We start from the raw sequence: 17,620 nt of genomic DNA, 5'->3' as shown, positions 1-17,620 counted from the left end.
AGAATAATTAATTATCGCCTCGTATTATAGGCATCTTTTTAACCAAATGGATATTATTTTTTTAGATTTTCTAGTATACTTTGAAAATTGTCTGTAATACGAAAATTTTAAATTTTATAGTATGGCTGAGAACGGGTTCTAATCCAGCGGATATTACTCGGTTTCACCATGCTGAAAAAAAGTTAACACATGTGGGTTTTTATGTGGGCAGCTTTGCTTCGGAAACATTCGGACATGGACCTGAAAATAAAATATAATATTCATATATAGCTGTACATATTTCCCAAATTTGTTATAATCTTATAAGTTTTATTGTGTAAGGTCAATTCAGTTCTATTTGAAACTTATCCTTCAAGAGAAGTTATCTATAATACGTTATGATACATGATTTATCAGCATGGCTTAGAACTGGTTATTATCCAGTGAATTTAAATCGGATTAAGCGCTATATTGGAAACCAAGATTTCTATTTACATGTTATTATTATTGATTTTTGCTAAAGCAATTCCTAATTATCATTTAGATCAGATGGTTTGACACATTTTGTTTCTTAAATACAAATTACAAAAATAACATTCCTTTAAAGTCTCTAGTTTCTTATATTTGAATGAAACAAAATATACTATAAAATATTTCTGATTTGGTATCTTAAATTTAGTAATTTAAAGTGAGGGTTCTACAGAGTACATTAAATGAGTTTGACCAATCAGAATACTACTGATTTAGATTAATTCTAGATTGAAAACGAAATATAAAACAATTTTTACTATGTGGTTTTTTGATAATTTAAAAAATATGTAATTTGGAAAGTTACCAATTTAGAAAACATTTTAAGGACAAAAAAGACATATTGGTGTTTTCCCTTAAATTGCCTTGTGAAGCAAAAATAACGCCTACCCCTCACCCCTCTTTTGAAATACACTAAAATTATGTAAGGTGGTAGTTTTCGTTCATTTGTTCGTTTGTTGGTCAGGTTATATTATGGATTGGCAGTGGGTAGTCCTGCTAGGCTAGAATACTGCGTATATAGACCCCGCAGGGCCCTAATGTTTTCATAAATTATAAGTTTCTGTTTATATGATTATTAAACTGCTTGATTTAAAATTATTTCATAATTTCTTTCTTGTATCTACCCTGTTCAATAAGGAAGTATTTAATATCACTATTCAATATTCATGAAAATTGAGATTAAATATTTTACAATTTGGATAAAATAGTTGTATTATATAAATTGATATTTGAGAGCTATAGCCATTTCTAAATAAGTTTAATTGTTTAGATTTGAGAGTTTTAAATTTCTGCCTATCAGTTATAAAAAAAATAAAATAACATTTAGTGTGAAAACAATTTTGATAAATTGATGTACATCTCCAAATGATGATACAAAATTTACCCTTCTGTAGATTAAAATTAGGGCTTGAAATGTTTGGACACTCAACTTTCTAATGCAACCCATACTAAATAAAAAGTCCCCAAAGCCAATTGTCCCCTTTCTCTCTAGTGAAAACTAGTCTTAATGCAAAAATTTTAAAGACATTATTATGAATATAGACACAATACAATCTTTCCCGATTTTGTATTAATTTTGCGGAACATGATTCCAGTTACGTCATATTTTTCTTTCCCGAAAAAGGGAAGGGGGGAAGAAAAAAAGAGATGGGAGAAAAGGGGGTTTTCCCCATCTCTTTTGAAGAGATTTTCTTCCCCCCTTCCCTCTTTCGGGAAAGAAAAATATGACGTAACAATCCTGTTCCGCAAAATTAATACAAAATTGGGAAAGATTGTATTGTGTCGGTTACAATTCAAAAGATAAAAAAACTAGTATTGCATCTACAAATAATTCAAATAACTTTGGAAATAAATATTTTTATTTCAATAACCTGTGATAAGATTCCATGCTGTGGTAATAATCATGTTGGGATTTTTTACAGGAATTATAGCAGCTTCCACATCCACCACAGCTACCACAACCGCCACAGCCGTGTCCACTTAATATATATCACATTTATGTTGATACTGTTTACATTGGTGTGTCTTCACTCCCGCATAAATCACAGTTCATTACTACAAAAATTTAGTTAGAAACTCCCAATCTTAACTAGACCACTGTCATCAAGCTATACAAGATGTGTAGATCTTATTTCTGGCAACCAAAAAAATTTTTTTATAACTTTAAGATGGAAAATATTAAGTTAAAATGTCATTCCATAGGAGCTCTCACTCATATACGAAAAGAAATCCAAATATTCATATTTTTCAAGTTTGATTTTATCAGAAAATCGTTCTATATATAATTTATTCTTTGCTAAATTAACATGAGTTTAGCAAAGCAACTGATACAAATAGCCATTAATTTACTTTCTTCAAGAATTGTTCTATGAAGAACTATAATATTAAACTTTTTCAGAATTTAAAAATGATAAACTTTGCTTTTCTTATAATAAATGTTTGGGAACTGCTAAGGGATGAAATTGAACTTCAAATTTGTAAACTATATTTTCTCAGAAATTCAGATGTCTTTTCTAAATTTTTACAGTATTGAACATTGCATGACTAGAAGTAGCTTTCAGAGCAACCACATTTGTAAGAATCATGCTTAGATAAATAATTTTTTTTTTAGCAGCTTTGAAACAGACACAGCAGTTTCTATGTCAGTCGTGAATTAAGATGGAGTAATTCCCTGTTCCATAAAAAATGACATCTTAATTCTATAAACACTTAAAACTTCCAAAGAAGATTGGCAAACCTAATATTAAGATTGTATGTGTGTCGTTTAAGTAATTTTACCCACCTGCAATGCCCAAAGCAACCATGACCATGTCCATGAGGATAACAGCCTCCATGCCCGTGACCATGACAACCTAAAAAAGATGAAAATCCTTATAATAAAGTAACAGGATGTCTGTTTGTCTGTTGATCTGTGTGTCTTTTTGTCTGTTTTTTAGTACCGAAGGATTTCGCTAACCGCTGAACCGATCGGGTTCTCCTTAACAGGGTAGCTTCTCATAGATCCCGGGAAGGTTTATAACTATTTTTGCCAAAGGGGCTATTAGCAAATTCCCTGGAAAATTTAAATAGAGATAACAACTGGCAGAACAGTATCTTCAGATTACTGACATAGTTGGTATTTTAGCAGCCAGTAAAGTAGTATCCACCATAAAGTCAGCTGCAACAGCTAACCATATTGGTGGGTAGGGTAACAGCAGTATCCACAATAAAATCAGCTGTCAGAACAGTAGTTTTAGCTTAGCAAAAATAGCTGTCCCAACAACGGCTTAAACTCACCTCCATGGTATGGATGGTAGCAGCCAGTGGAACAACAGCCGCCATGGAAGCAGCTACCAGTACAACAGCTTCCACAACCCATGTCTAAAAATATATCAATAATATAAATGGAGGTCTTTTTTTGCGTATTTTCCATAGAGTTTGGTGTAACCTTTTAGTTTAATGCTTTTATTAAGTCAAGCTGTTCTAAATTATGACCAAATCATATATATTACATTTTTCAATAATTAAGAACAGTTTGACGGGTACATGGCAGATTTACCACTAGCAAAAATACAGTGATAATACTGTCATAAACACAGTGATTTGATGTCATAAACACAGTTTGTCAAATTCACACCTGCATTTTTAGGGGGTATGACAAAAATACAGTTATTGCACTGTCATATTCACAGTTTTAATAACAGACTTAATAAGAGCATTTGACTCAAAGGTTAAACCCAAATTAGAGAAAAAATGACCCCTTTAAAAAAATAAGATGCTTAGAAAGAAAAAACAATTACAAATAAGATTACAATTTAAAGTTAAAAGCAAAATTTTATTTCTGGTAAAGACACAAAAAATAATGGGATTCAAATAATTAAAAAATTTTTCTTTAAATATTGAAGATATATATTTTATTATCCGTTTAAAATAATTATGTTGTTTTGAGTTAAAAGTTGAAAAGTATGAAGGAAATGGTTGGTTGTCCTTGAAAACTGATATTCCCTCAACAAACTTGATAATAATATAAAGGGGGGACATTCACACCACAGTCAGTAGAAATAATAAGTTTGGTTAATTAATCACCTGGTTTTTCATAATTATAAAGGTTTTTTATTCATTTCGTTATCAATGCTAAATAATAAATGTTTCAAAGTACTTGGACTTGATTGTATTTCAAATAAACAAATAAATTTCTATGAAAAATAAATTTAAGAAAGACATCAATTTGCAAAATATTATTTTCCATTTTTTTATCTGCTGATTATAAATTAACAATATCAGAAGTTATATAAAGACATCTTGTTTTCTTAAAAGGCCGTTTCCCTGACCATGATAATCAATTAAAACCTATAATATAAAGTTTTTGTCTGAAGCTTAAGAATTTTTAATATCTACAAAACCAATTGAGTTCTACTTCTTTGGGGATGTTTCACATAGGGACCGAGATTGTTGTAATCTATTTCATTTCTATTTAGATCTAAGTATAGGGATGGTTTAAGGCTATTTTTTCAATCTGTGAATACACAACTTATGTTAGGGTGCAACTACTCATGATAAATAATTCAAAAGAAAAGAAAATATTATTAGTGTAAAATTAGTAACAAAAAGTTTTTTTTAAAGGTAAGGCGCAAAAAAACATATTGGAAAAGCAAAAATTTAAAGCAACAAAATATGTTATATAAAACAAAAGAAGATTAAATTTACCTGATTTTTTATGTTCCAGTGGCCCTTCTTGAATACAACAATTAGCTGTTAGATTGGCAACTACTTGACAATCAGTCTGTTCTTCAGAATTATTATTATTACAAGAACCTTTGTCTTGGGGTTCTACCTCCTGATGTTGGCCACAGCTGGTTGTTGGTTGGCAATTACTGTTGTTGTTGTTTGAACAGTTGTTGGATGTTTCTATCCCAGAATCAAGAGCTGTCCTTTCCTTTGCAAGGAAAAGAATATTAATGAAATATGGCTAAATAGTTTTCTTTAATTTTAAAGTCATATTAAAATTTTTTAAAGTACGGCTTATCAAAATATTGGCTTTGTCCGTCCAGAAGGCAATCTGTCGCTTAAAGGTAACGTGGTTTAGTCCTCAAAATTTATTAATACAATCTTCAAGATAAAATCAGATTTTTTATATGATGTTTTTATATGCAAATTCGTTCTTTGCTTGGTAATCTTTTTGCGTATTTTTTAAAAAAATATAATAGACATTTTATTTTGGACGCTAAATGTCTCTAATCTCATCTTTTATTCATTTTTTTATAAATTTTATGTTCTTTTTCCTGTTTATGTTTAGAAACTACAACATCACACCCACATGCCTCTTTGATATTATAACCTTTGTCCTCCTTGTCAGATTGTTCACTTGCAATATTTTCAGTTACAACAATTTGTTCAGCCTCCTGACTCACAATAGTTACAGGTTCCTCGCTGACTATGTTCTCAGAAATTCTGACTTGTTTTACCTCCTGTTTCTCCTCTTGTGTTACTAATGATGGAGCTTCTGAGATTATTTTTTTGTTACTTTTATGAATACTAGTGGCTACGCCCCTATCATCTTGGGGCTCTTAATTCATTCAAAGGGGTAGAGAATGGCTAGAAAAAAAGACTTAATTCTGAAAATGAAATATCCTAAAACCATTACAGGGCCAATGTGAAGCTCACCTAAAATAGAGAACTCAATCAGTTCATTAGTTATTGCGATCTTAAACTTCAGACAAAAAAACCTACACCCTTATTTCAATTTATTTCAAAATATCCAATATCCTTCAATATTGGCAAATAATTATTTTATTCTCTATATAATTTAACCTGAAGTTTCATCAATAATTTGGCTAGTAGTTTCACCAGCTGTCTCCTGAACATCAACATTATTAGTGTTTTCATTTTAGATTTTATGTATCCTATTATACAAAGGAGTAAGAGTTTTTAAAAGCGAAGCTTTTCTATAATTAGGGTCGGTCCGTCCGTCCGTCACGGATAGCTTTTTTCGTTTATTTAGACATGTAAGAATTGTCCTATCGATTTCAAATTTTGCGTGGTGATTCCTTTAGTAGTTAGGTACGATTTAGAAAGCGTAGCAACTCTATAATCATTACTAAAATGTCCGTATGTCCATTTTAAACATGTCGATTTTTTTACTTTTTTAAATAGCTTTTTTCGTTAATTTAGGCATGTTAGAATTGTCCTATCGATTTCAAATTTTGCACGGTGATTCCTGTAATAGTTAGGTACGATTTAGAAAGCGTAGCAACTCTATAATCATTATCAGAATGTCCGTACGTCCATTTTAACCATGTTGATTTTTTTACATTTTTAACAACAAATTTGTATGTGATCTAATTATCCGATTGGTCTGATTTTTGGTATACTGATTCCTGGGACAACAAAGTACAATATTATAAGCGAAGCAACTCTATAATCAAGTCCTAAAAATGTAAGTATGTCCATAATCATTATCCTGTATCAAGCAGTTTTTCAACAAATTGACTTACAATTTTGTTTTGACCTTTATACATTTGCATTCTGATTATTCAGTTCTGACATTATACAAGTGTTAATGTCCGTTTGTCCTACCGTTTCAGAGCTTCGCTTTTATGGATGTTGTCATCCTTGTTTTTGTATGAAGCTTAAGATCTCATGAACTACTTAACCGATTGGATTCTCTATTTTAGGTTAGCTTCAAGTTTCAGATTTAAGTCCTAGAATAATTTTAAGCTATTTTGCAAGCCCCTAGATGCTGGGGCGTAAGTGCTAGTTTTACAAAAAAAAGTATTAGTATCAAGAACAAAAAAACTGAAGGCGTTTTCCCTTATTGTTGGAAGTTTATGAGGCAATATACACGACAACACCAGCAAGGGAATATTTACTTTAACAATTCGGTCTTTTGTCATACTAACAAAATTATGTAATTTTTAAAAATGTAAAAAAGTTAAAATTAACAGAATATCATTATCCAAGGCCAAGCTTAAATAAGCTACTTAGTGTTTAATAAATAGGCATTATCTTCTTAGAAAATTTTATTTCGAATTTTGAAAATTTTAGTATACCCTCCCTGAAAAAGTATGACTCTGGCCAAGAATGATATTTTTTTACATTTAGGTTAGAATAGGTTATGGGCTAGAGGACCGAGCGCCCGCGGCTTGGCAGGCTTGTGGAACGAGCGCTGCGGCAAGCGGGGAGGGGTTGGCTGTTGGTACCAAAATTTTCAAAATGGGAAAAAAATTCTGAGAGGACAATACCAATAAATGTTATAGAAGTATTAATTTTTAAAACATGAAAATTAGTTTACAAAGGGGGGGTTTTTAATGCAACCATCTCGTAATCAATGATTAAATGGCACTTAGAATTCGAATTTCGATCTGAAATTGTGCATGAATAATCCTTGGTAAGTCTATTTTCCCTAAATCGAACAAAAAGTTGGAAAAGTAACGGCTAACGGCTGGCGGCTTAGCTGTTTTCCCATTTTTTTGCTATCTTAAGAGCATATTAGTCACGAAACCTATCTCCACATAATACTTTATCTCGCTCTAAAACCTTATCAAACGGTTCTAGCCGGTAGCTGTTGGTACTAGAAATTTAAAAAACTGTTATTGCTATCATTTAACATGAATTAAACCAAAAATATGTTTTAAAAAGTTGATTTCTACGTAATTAATGATGAATTTGCCCTGAAAATAGGCAAAAAACGGCTAAACGGCTGAGCCGCCAGCCGTTACTTTTCCAACTTTTTGTTCGATTTAGGGAAAATAGACCTACCAAGGATTATTCATGCACAATTTCAGATGGAAATTCGAATTCTAAGTGCCATTTAATCATTGATTACGAGATGGTTGCATTAAAAAACCCCCCCTTAATTTGCTAAATTCGATGTAGCCAATCTTACTCTGTAGGCTTTAAAAATCAAATAGGAAGGTTGAAGCAATAATATTTGCTTGAGCTGTATAAACACCCAACAATATGCCTTGTATGATAAATAAATATATTTTACCATGACCTTCATTCTTACTTAGTTTTTTAAAGCTAAGATTTTCTTTAATTAGGGTCCGTACGTAAGTAATAATAAGATCTTTATTTACAACTAGATGAAACTAAATGAAAGTCTAATTGAGGCAACTATGTTCTATTCTTAAGTACATGAAATTTTATCCTTTATGACTGTCATCCTTTTTTTCACCCCTGGTTCACTCTTTGGTGAACCACTGTGAACGCCACTCATTTCAAATCTAGCAACTTAAGAGTATATTGTTTCATGTAGAATCGTGTTCAGTTTTTTATATTATCTACCATTTCTAATGTTTTTTTTTTATATTTGATACTTAATTTTGTCTTTATGGATAAAGTTATTCTTGCTTTTACTTGGTATAATAATTCTATGATTTCATGGCCTTCGTTCTTGCTTATATTTTTAACAGTGCATAGTAATCATATAATTCTATGTTATTTTTATAAGTAATGCGTATAATTTAGGCATACATTATTTTCTCATTATATTTCTATTATGATATAGCCTAATAAAATACTTTTTATTGCTTTTAACCAACATAAGGCTATAAATCGCCTCCAAGTGTGTATATTTAAATGTTATAATCATTTTAAACAATAAAAGTTAACAAACAATGAAATCATTTCCTTCGAATTGCACTAAAGCATAGAAAATGTTCAAAAATTATGAGAGATTGTAATCTTATTTAAATAAGAATGACAAAGTTAATAAAAGTGAAGCTCTGAAATTTAGGACTAACGAATGTTAATACTTATAGAGTGTCAGAACTAAAAAAGCAGAATATAAATATAAAAGTCTAAACAAAATTACATTAAATTTGTTGTAAAACTGCATAGATACAGGATACTGTTTAGGACATACTTACATTTTTAGGACTTGATTATATAGATGCTTTCGCTTTCTACGCTTCCTAAATCGATATGACAATTCTAAAATGTCTAAACTGACGAAAAGAGCTGACCGTTCCGAGCGAACGTGCCGACCCTAATGATAGAAAAGCTTCGCTTCTAAAAATGTTATACCTTTAATTCAGATGTTGTTTCATTATCTTTATCATTTTTGTCCATAGCATTTTCTGAAATTTGTATAAAATCTTTCTCAATTATTTTTTGCTTAAAAAGAGATATATATATATAATATTGTGCATAAATATATTTTTTCATATTTTTTTAAGGGCAGAAATACCCGTATAACCAATGTTAATCTCTTCTATACCCAAGGCTTGACAACCACTACCTATGCTTGTACTTCATATGTTCCTTATTATAATAGATATAGATTACGTGCATATCGTGACAATTTGTCGTTAATTTAGGTTGCTAGTATAGTCCTTAGACATTGGTTAATACGTTCCTCCTTGGTCGATGTAGGGGTTAAAGTCAAAAGGGAGGAGGGTACATACAGCTGGAGGAAACATTTTATCAGGGCATGCGAAAATCTCTCAAATATCCACGTATTCTATAACCATTCTTATTATAAAGCAGTGACTAGAATGTAAGTTTGACATTTGTATAGCATTTGATGATGAAACTAATTCAATGTAAAATAACGTCCGAAAAAGTGTCATAACTGCAAGGTTATGGATTGGGTAGGAAAAATTGTGGCACGAAATAAATGGTTGTTTACTACTTATTTTACAATTTGAACCTAGTAATAGTGTCTAACTTTTTATCTTTGTGACGTTACAAAAATCGAAGGATGAGAGGGGAGGTGGGAAAGGAAACCCCTAATAAAGAGATAGATTTTTGTTACGTCACAAAGATAAAAAGTTAGACACTATTACTAGGTTCTTACAATTTATACATTTGATTAGAAAGGACAGTAGGCAGTCTCCCTTGTAATGCATATGGCAGAACCAGGAGGTTTGTGTTTTAGCACAAACAGACTTCATATGGATGTGATGTTTTACCACCAATTCAGTTTGCGACATACACTAAAAACTAGGGGCGGATATCTGTCTGAAAAAAAAGTTTGTAAGTAGCTGCTATTATCCTATAGCAAAAAGTAGTAAGGTTTATTTGTCTGGAGCTAATCATTTTCTAGATAACTGTCCGTATGGTGCTTTTCAAGGAATCTTTAAAATGTTTCTTTTTGTTTTTTGTTTTTTTTTGGCAATTTTCCTGATTCCATCAGACCTACCCAAGAAAATACGGACGAAGCAACTAGAAGTAGATATTTCTAGATTCACTAATAGATATAAAATATTTTTAACTCTCAAATAAGATATGGTCCACTAATCTTATTTCTGCATGAAACTCGCATAGTACTCTAATTCTGGGAAGATGCCAGAAGCAAAGATTCTCTACAGTTTCTTAATTCCGTTGTACGTTCGGCTTATTTTTTTTACACAGGTTTGTTTGTCGGGTTCGAGTCTAGATAACACCGGTTCATACTAGAGACGTTAAAATTTGTAGCCACTGCTGTAATTTCTGTCGACTATACTAATGGTCAAAGTCAGGAGAAGGTCTTGGGCTGTAAACAGGCGCAAATCATTACCATGCACATTTAGGACTTCCAGACAAAAGTCGTACTATCAAAATGTTGATTGTCTTGATGTTACTTGAAAAAAAAACTCCACCCCCCCCCCCCAAAAAAAAAAAAAAGTAGTCGCTTGTATATATTTTGTGTAGCAAGTAAATCTTAGTGAAATATAAATTAACTAGCTGCTTCGCCCCTAGTCTCTAGGTGAGTCAGAAAAATAGTCTAAAACCACCCTAAAACATTTATAAAGCTTCCCTGAAATCCCAAACCTATGCAGACCAGCACTCTCAGACAAAAAACTTACTATTTTAGGATTTGTTTTACCAAAACATTACCTATTAGAACCGTGCTTGACTACTTTTTTTTGAAAATTTTCGCTAGTGTTGGAAAAATTAATTAAAGTGTAAAATATAGAATCCATAAAAATTATCGCAGTTAATCTTGTTTTCTATACTTTTCCTTGTAAATCTAAAATTAATAGCATTTAAATCTGTTGTGGTAGTTTTTAATTCTGTTTTTCATCACATAATCTTGGCCATTAATTTACAATTATATATCTTAATATAGATTCAAAACATATCTATTAAAATGTAAGTAAGGGCGTCCAAACAACAATTTTTTACACCAAAAAACTTTTTTACAGTAATAAAGATTACTTGCCGGGGTTGGATAATTAACCCCTCAATTTTTTTTGGATAGGAGGGATAAAAAATCAACTATGGTGTATGAAATTTTAAAAAATTACAGTTTAGGTTAGCCTACCCCAAAAAATAGATCCCCCTATCGTTTAAAAATTTTACTTTTCATATTAAAGCTTTGTCTACAACCCCCACCCCGTTTCCCCCTCCTCATTAAAATACTGCTAGTCCCTCTAGCAACGCACTCGCTATTGAAAAATACTTTAATCTTTCTTTTCACTATACTTTTAATCCTTTATAATTCAAGCTCTAATATTTTTAAAGAAAAAAGATTAATCTCTTATTTACTTGACTTTTTCCTTTAATATTAATACTAGCGACTACGCTTTTATGGGCCTCTCTCCCATTTTAATTTTAGCTTTCATTTCTTTTCTAGGGTCGATCTCTTTTGGAAGGGTGGCGTTACATTACCCCCAAAATAGTTATAAAATTTTTCAGAACCTATGCAAAGATACACTGTTAAGTAGAAGCATTACGGTTCAGCGGTAAGCGAGATCCTTTGGTACAAGCAGACAGACAAACTCACTGACATTCTGTTTCTTTTATATAAAGAATTATAAGGGTCTCATTTGACAAGTTACTTAACTTATGAATTATTATTTATATGTAAACATTTTTTAGATTTAATTTAAATCTTATGTTCCGACATCGAATGAATTATAATATATAAGATTTATTTCTACATTGGAGAAATAACACTATTCTAATAATCACATGACTATAGATTTATATTGATTTATTAACACCAGTAAAACTTGACAAAAATAAAAAATATTTTTTACAAGTACTGTCATTATCTAAAAAGCTTTAATAACATTTTTAATTTTTTGTGCATGCTAAAATTGCATGGTTGAAAGTAAAGTTTACTTGTGACTAAGCCTCACAACAGGTAGACCAAAATATAGTAGCACCACAGATATAGGGATACAACCATAGATGATAATTAAATTTTCCCCAAAAATTATTCGTCAGAAGATTGCATATTGATAGTTTGAAATTGCTTGTGCAAGGGATTGGGGAGAATTTCATCCCCATTGTCCACTCCTTCCCTGGTGAACAATAGATATATTTATATATTTGTAAGGCCTAGATTCTCGAGTGTTTGATCAATACTTTAAGTACGAGTTTAGTCAAAGCTGCAGAATTATCAAATATCAAAATATTTCCTTTTCTGAAAAAATGAAAAAAAATTTAATTTCTTCAGATAAGAATTTATTATATTGTAAATAACGAAGTTTGCAATTAATTTGTTTTCCAGTTAAAACAATTTTTCGCTACTTGAACTCATAGTTTTTCTGCATAAATGTATGGACACCAGTTAAAGTTTTACTATTTTCTAGGTCTGTTTAGACTTTGGCATTCTTAACATTGCAAGCGGTTGTAGCAAAGATTCTCTTCAATACATTTCATTTTATTTACTTTAGTATTTACTTAGTGTATTCTTAAACTTAAGATATTTTTCTAAAACTTACGGCTGCTCCTAAAGCCTCTAGTTGCTTTGAATTCGAAGAAATAGGGAAAGACAGAAAATAGCCTAAAACCATCTGAAGGCTTAAATCTAAAAAATACAATAGCCTAAAACCAGCAAAGGATCCATGTGAAGCTTACCTAAAATCGATAATACAATCGGTTCAGTAGTTATTGAAATCAGGTTCAGACAAAAAAAACTTTACTACCTTACTTTATATAATAGGATATGATAAAATGAAATATCTAAACAAAGTAATGAGTAAGGTGATTGAAATAAAAGTAAGTCAAGAATTTCTTACCCATTTAAAGGAACTTTTCTGACTCTAACCCAGGAAACCTAATCTTTGGAAAGATTTAGAAAAAATAATGGGTACCTTCTATTAGTTAAAATCATAAACCATTCTACTATTTATTCTTTTTTGTAAGACTCTTTACAGATTTAGTTATTTATTTAAACTAAGCTGGATCTTTAAATCTTTTCAATGGTGCGCCAAATCGGGGTGAGCCAACCTTCCACCAATGAGAACACAGCATTTTACGAAATGCCGCGCTGTGATTGGCTGAAATTCGGCGCACCCCGATTTGGGGCACCATTGAAATGATTTAAAGATCCAGCTCTAAATATATGTCATAGTATATCACTTTAACTAGAACTTGCTTCTATGTGTTAGTGAATATATTGTCATGAAAATAGCCTAAAACTACCCAAAGGATTTATTAAAGCTTCCTTGAGAAGTATAACCAGGTTTAATTTAGCAATTACCGAGATCTTTAGCTTCAGACAAAGAAACATACTACTTTACATAATATGATTAAAGATTTCGCCATTAGCCTTTAAAGACTTTTCCTTTGTATAACTTTTGGAAAAAAAAGTTGGGATATTTTTTCTCAGGTTAATGCCCTTTAGTCTGATACCATCTCCTGGCCATTACTAAGCTTTCCTGAAAACTGTTTTAACTGTTTAAAGGATCTTTTGTTACAAACAAACACAAAGGCATATATATAACATACTACGTCGTAATATAGACGGCTTTCCTCGGATATTGAAATAAAAGATAAATGAAAAAAGATTTAAATCAGTTTTGTTAGCCACTCGGGGTCGAAGACCTGGACTAACAAAACTGGTTTTCATTTCGTGATTTTATTTTAAAATTTGTGGAAAATTGTTTTAAGTTCGATGCTATACATGAGTTTTAGGTATGGCTGAGAACCGGTTTTAATTCAGCGAATATCAATCAATTTTGAAGCCCTACAGGAAAGAAATAAATGGAATTTAGTCGCTAGGTGTATCTATCTTCTATTAGAGTTTAAAAAATAACATTATATACCTTTTTTGTTTATATCATTACAAAGAAATTACTATATTTTACTGGTACTAAAGTTATTTCAATTCCATATGGGAATTAATCATAATCAAAATCATTGTCTATTGTCCTATGGGATTTTATATTTTTACCTCAAATCCAACTTAAATTGCTGATTGTGCTTTCATTTGCCAATTCAAATCATTTCCTTTTTTAAAAATGATGTCAAATTCGATTGAAGTCTTTCAGAAAGTAACTTGTACTTTTGTGTGGAAACATTTTATGAATTCATTCAGTATTGACGTCAGACGCTGTTTGATTGCAAGACCTTTGCCTAAATGATCCATTGTTCATAAAAAATCTATCTTGGTTAAAAAATTAAAAATTTTTAGATCATCTTGCCACATAAAGAAATATTTCAAACTTTTCTTAAACTCAAACTGTTCGTAGAAATCTTTTATAAACCAACATTTACTCCATATTGTTTTATATGTGCAAATTTTTTCAACACTGTGCATTGTAAAAATACCCTGTTTAGATATTTAGGATGAAATTATCCTTGTTTTTATTCTAATACATTAGTTCTACAACTGTTGGAAGTGACCCTGAAACTTTTATGAGAAAAAACCACCTTTTAAAAAACTATTTCACTTGGACAGACAATCTTTAAAATTCTGTAATATACATTTTAGTTTAGTAAATTTGTTAAAAAATACCAAGCCTATATTTTGAACTAGAAAACAGAATATTTTTTAGCATTTTGTTATACAAACTTTTTAGCAATCTCCAGCTGATAAAATCTTTATTTTTAAATATCACCAAACCTATCTCAAAGACTGAAAAAAGTCCTTTATTTCAGTCAAAAGCTCCCTTTCTTGGGATAAATTTTATTGACGTTTCAGTCATCTTTTTCAAAATTATTTATAAAACACAAATGCAAATATTAATTTTATTATTTTTCTAAAACATTTGGCTCAGAAATATCACAGATACCATAGAAAATAAAATAAAAATATATTAAATCACAATAAAACCACTATATTATTATATAAACTATATTTAATTGTCAATAATCGGTCATGGTTATCTAGATAACCATCAAAAAGCAAATTTAGTAAGAATAATCATTTAAAATGCAGGTCACAAAGGCTATATATAGGAATTATAATTGTACTAAGTAATAAAATACATTATATTTACAATTATTGATATATTAGAATGAAAATTTTAACAAAATAATAGCATTTACAAGTTGAAAAACGTATTCCATATCCAATATTGTCCATGTTTAGATTTCGAGCTAGGAAGTTTACTAGAATACATAGCTCTATATTTGCTGATGTAGGTGGGTGGTTTTCTGTTGGGTGTCAGAGCTGGAAATGTTCTTGTTTGTCGTTGCCGTGATGATGATTTTTGTGGGATTATATTGAAGACTCCACGTTTATCTAAAGATTGTCTTAGATGACTTAAAAAGCTTAACTTGTTGTTTTGTGGACTTTTATGGTGGATCAAATTAAACACTCCACGTTTGTTAACAGATTTTTTCATCAAGGGTTCGTTTTCATCAAAATTACTCGGGTTTGATTGAATTTGAAGTAACTGAGATAAAATTGCGTCACGTTTCAACTTCAGCAAACTGTTAACACCGATTTTTTCGCTGTAATCATTCTCTGTGATGCTGGAAAGATGGTTTGCTTGGCTCCGCTTGGCTGGGTTAAGCTGCAGTCTCGAGTAGAAGCTGAGCATGCCATACTTGTTTAGGAAAGGGCGATCCAGGTTCTGTAGCAGTTGATTTTTTGGTATCAGGTTAAAAACTCCGCGTTTCATTTTTGTTGGGCTATCCTCTGGTAGCTTAAATTGAGGATATTTATCTGCTACATCAACAGATAAACTTTTTGAGCACATAGCAGTTATCAAAAAGATGTATAAAGCTGCAAAACTAATGTTCATGTTGAAATATAAAGTTTTAGTTAGTCGCACAAGGTTGTAGAGCGACTAGGAGGAGAATACACAATACCAGAGGTTTATATAGGCCGTCACTTCAACAGTTTCTTCTCTCATGAAAGAGCAATAAAAAGAGTGAGATCTCTCGGATAATTATTTAAAAATCATGAGAGGATTATAAATAAGAAAATAGGTACGGGGGCAAAATTATATTTTGAGCAAGATATTACTGCCTCAAAATCAGAGAGTTTTTAGAATTTATATTTCATAGGAATGAGGTATAAAAAGCAAGCAAAATGATTCTAAAATAATATTTGGGGGGGGGGGGCAGATAAAAGGTTGTCCAATTTACAATGTGTTGCCCCCCAACGACATCTGAAAACCACGTATAGGTTTCGTGATTTTTTTCTCGAATTAATTTCGTTATTGGTATAAGCTGGATATAAACATTATTTTAAGGGATGCTCAAGAAATGAGACTAATGAACAAACAAACCGTAACAATTATCTATATTACAAAGTAGAACTGTCTGTCTGTTTGTACCGAAGGATCTCGCTAACAGCTGAATCGATCAGGTTCTCCTTGACAGGGTAGCTTCTCATAGGTCTCGGGAATTTTCATGCCTATTTTAGGGGAGGGTACCACCACCCTCCCAAGAGAAATCACAAAAAAATCTAAATCTTTTTATACTTAGCGACTTGAACGCAACATAGAAAATAATTACATATTTGAAATAAAAAAAAACATTTAAAGTGCCACTAGAGGCCTCGATGGGCGTAGCCGCTAGTAGTTTAATAACGCCCGTAAAGAAACATCCTCTTTAGGGTGGCCGAAGGATGTCAAGAAAAATCCTTAAACCACTCCAAGACATATATCAAGCTTTCCTGAAAAGTACAATCAATTCGAACAATTTCCGAGTTTATAACTTCAGACAAAAAAAAAATAATTTATATTATAGAATGTCAGTGTTTTCAAATAACTAAAGAAATATTTAAGGTTTTATTGATGTTCTCCCCAATTATATGAAATAAACTTACTTCTTAAACTGAAAAAAATTATTGGTTAAAAAGTTTGGGCTTTACTAATTTTAGGTTGTACCAACCAATAATATTTCCTAAAAACTGAAATACAGATTGACATATGAACTGTTGGACAGATAGACATATGGACAGAATGACTAAGACGGATGAACTGATGGACTTTTAGATGTGTGGACAGATGGACAAACTATATCGATGGACTATCAGCACAAGAACAAAAACGATCAAATGAGGGGAAAATATATAATTTAGTTTAATTTATAGTAATAGAATAGATTTAATGTTTTTATTCTCTACTAATTTTACATCCTGTAATAATTCTTTATCTAAACTTATTTATAAATAGAAATATAAAATAAGCAAATACACATGTAATTGTACAGATTATCTTGAATTATTTATTATTGTTTATTTGCTTTATGCTTTGGTCTGTAATGTTTTTAGGTGTTACCTACTCTTTAATTTAAACTGTCTCTAAGAAACGATACAAAGTAAATACAATTTAGGTTAAAATTTTTTTGAGAAGATTACTCTTTATGTACAAAACTCAAAAAAAATGGAGACCTTTTTTTCTAGGGGTGAAAGATCCTTTGGAACGCACAGACAGATAGACACACAGAAATAAATCTTTTACTTTTACACAAGAATTTACCTCACATCATATAACTAAGGTTTGAATAATTAACTTTC

The 17,620-nt window shown here is 30.9% G+C and overlaps 1 protein-coding gene and 1 long non-coding RNA gene across 2 annotated transcripts; both read right to left on the bottom strand.

Moving 5' to 3' along the window:
• On the bottom strand, positions 1-4,876 carry LOC145332317 (uncharacterized). Its single transcript, XR_013884146.1, has 5 exons — positions 4,696-4,876; positions 3,286-3,369; positions 2,792-2,861; positions 1,881-1,988; positions 1-240 (listed from the first exon to the last, which is right to left on the bottom strand). It is a non-coding gene; the product is annotated as an uncharacterized LOC145332317 (long non-coding RNA).
• A 352-nt stretch (positions 4,877-5,228) lies between these two features.
• Positions 5,229-15,773, bottom strand: LOC145326443 (uncharacterized). Its single transcript, XM_080169801.1, has 4 exons — positions 15,521-15,773; positions 9,016-9,068; positions 5,800-5,845; positions 5,229-5,491 (listed from the first exon to the last, which is right to left on the bottom strand). Exons 1-4 carry the CDS (start codon positions 15,771-15,773, stop codon positions 5,229-5,231), a joined length of 615 nt encoding a protein of 204 aa, XP_080025927.1.
• Positions 15,774-17,620: the final 1,847 nt, after the last annotated feature.

The sequence above is a fragment of the Acartia tonsa genome, chromosome 1, assembly GCF_053477335.1.
Source record: "Acartia tonsa isolate MP-2025a chromosome 1, ASM5347733v1, whole genome shotgun sequence".
Taxonomy (NCBI): domain Eukaryota; kingdom Metazoa; phylum Arthropoda; class Copepoda; order Calanoida; family Acartiidae; genus Acartia; species Acartia tonsa.
This window is presented reverse-complemented; position numbering and strand designations above follow the sequence as displayed.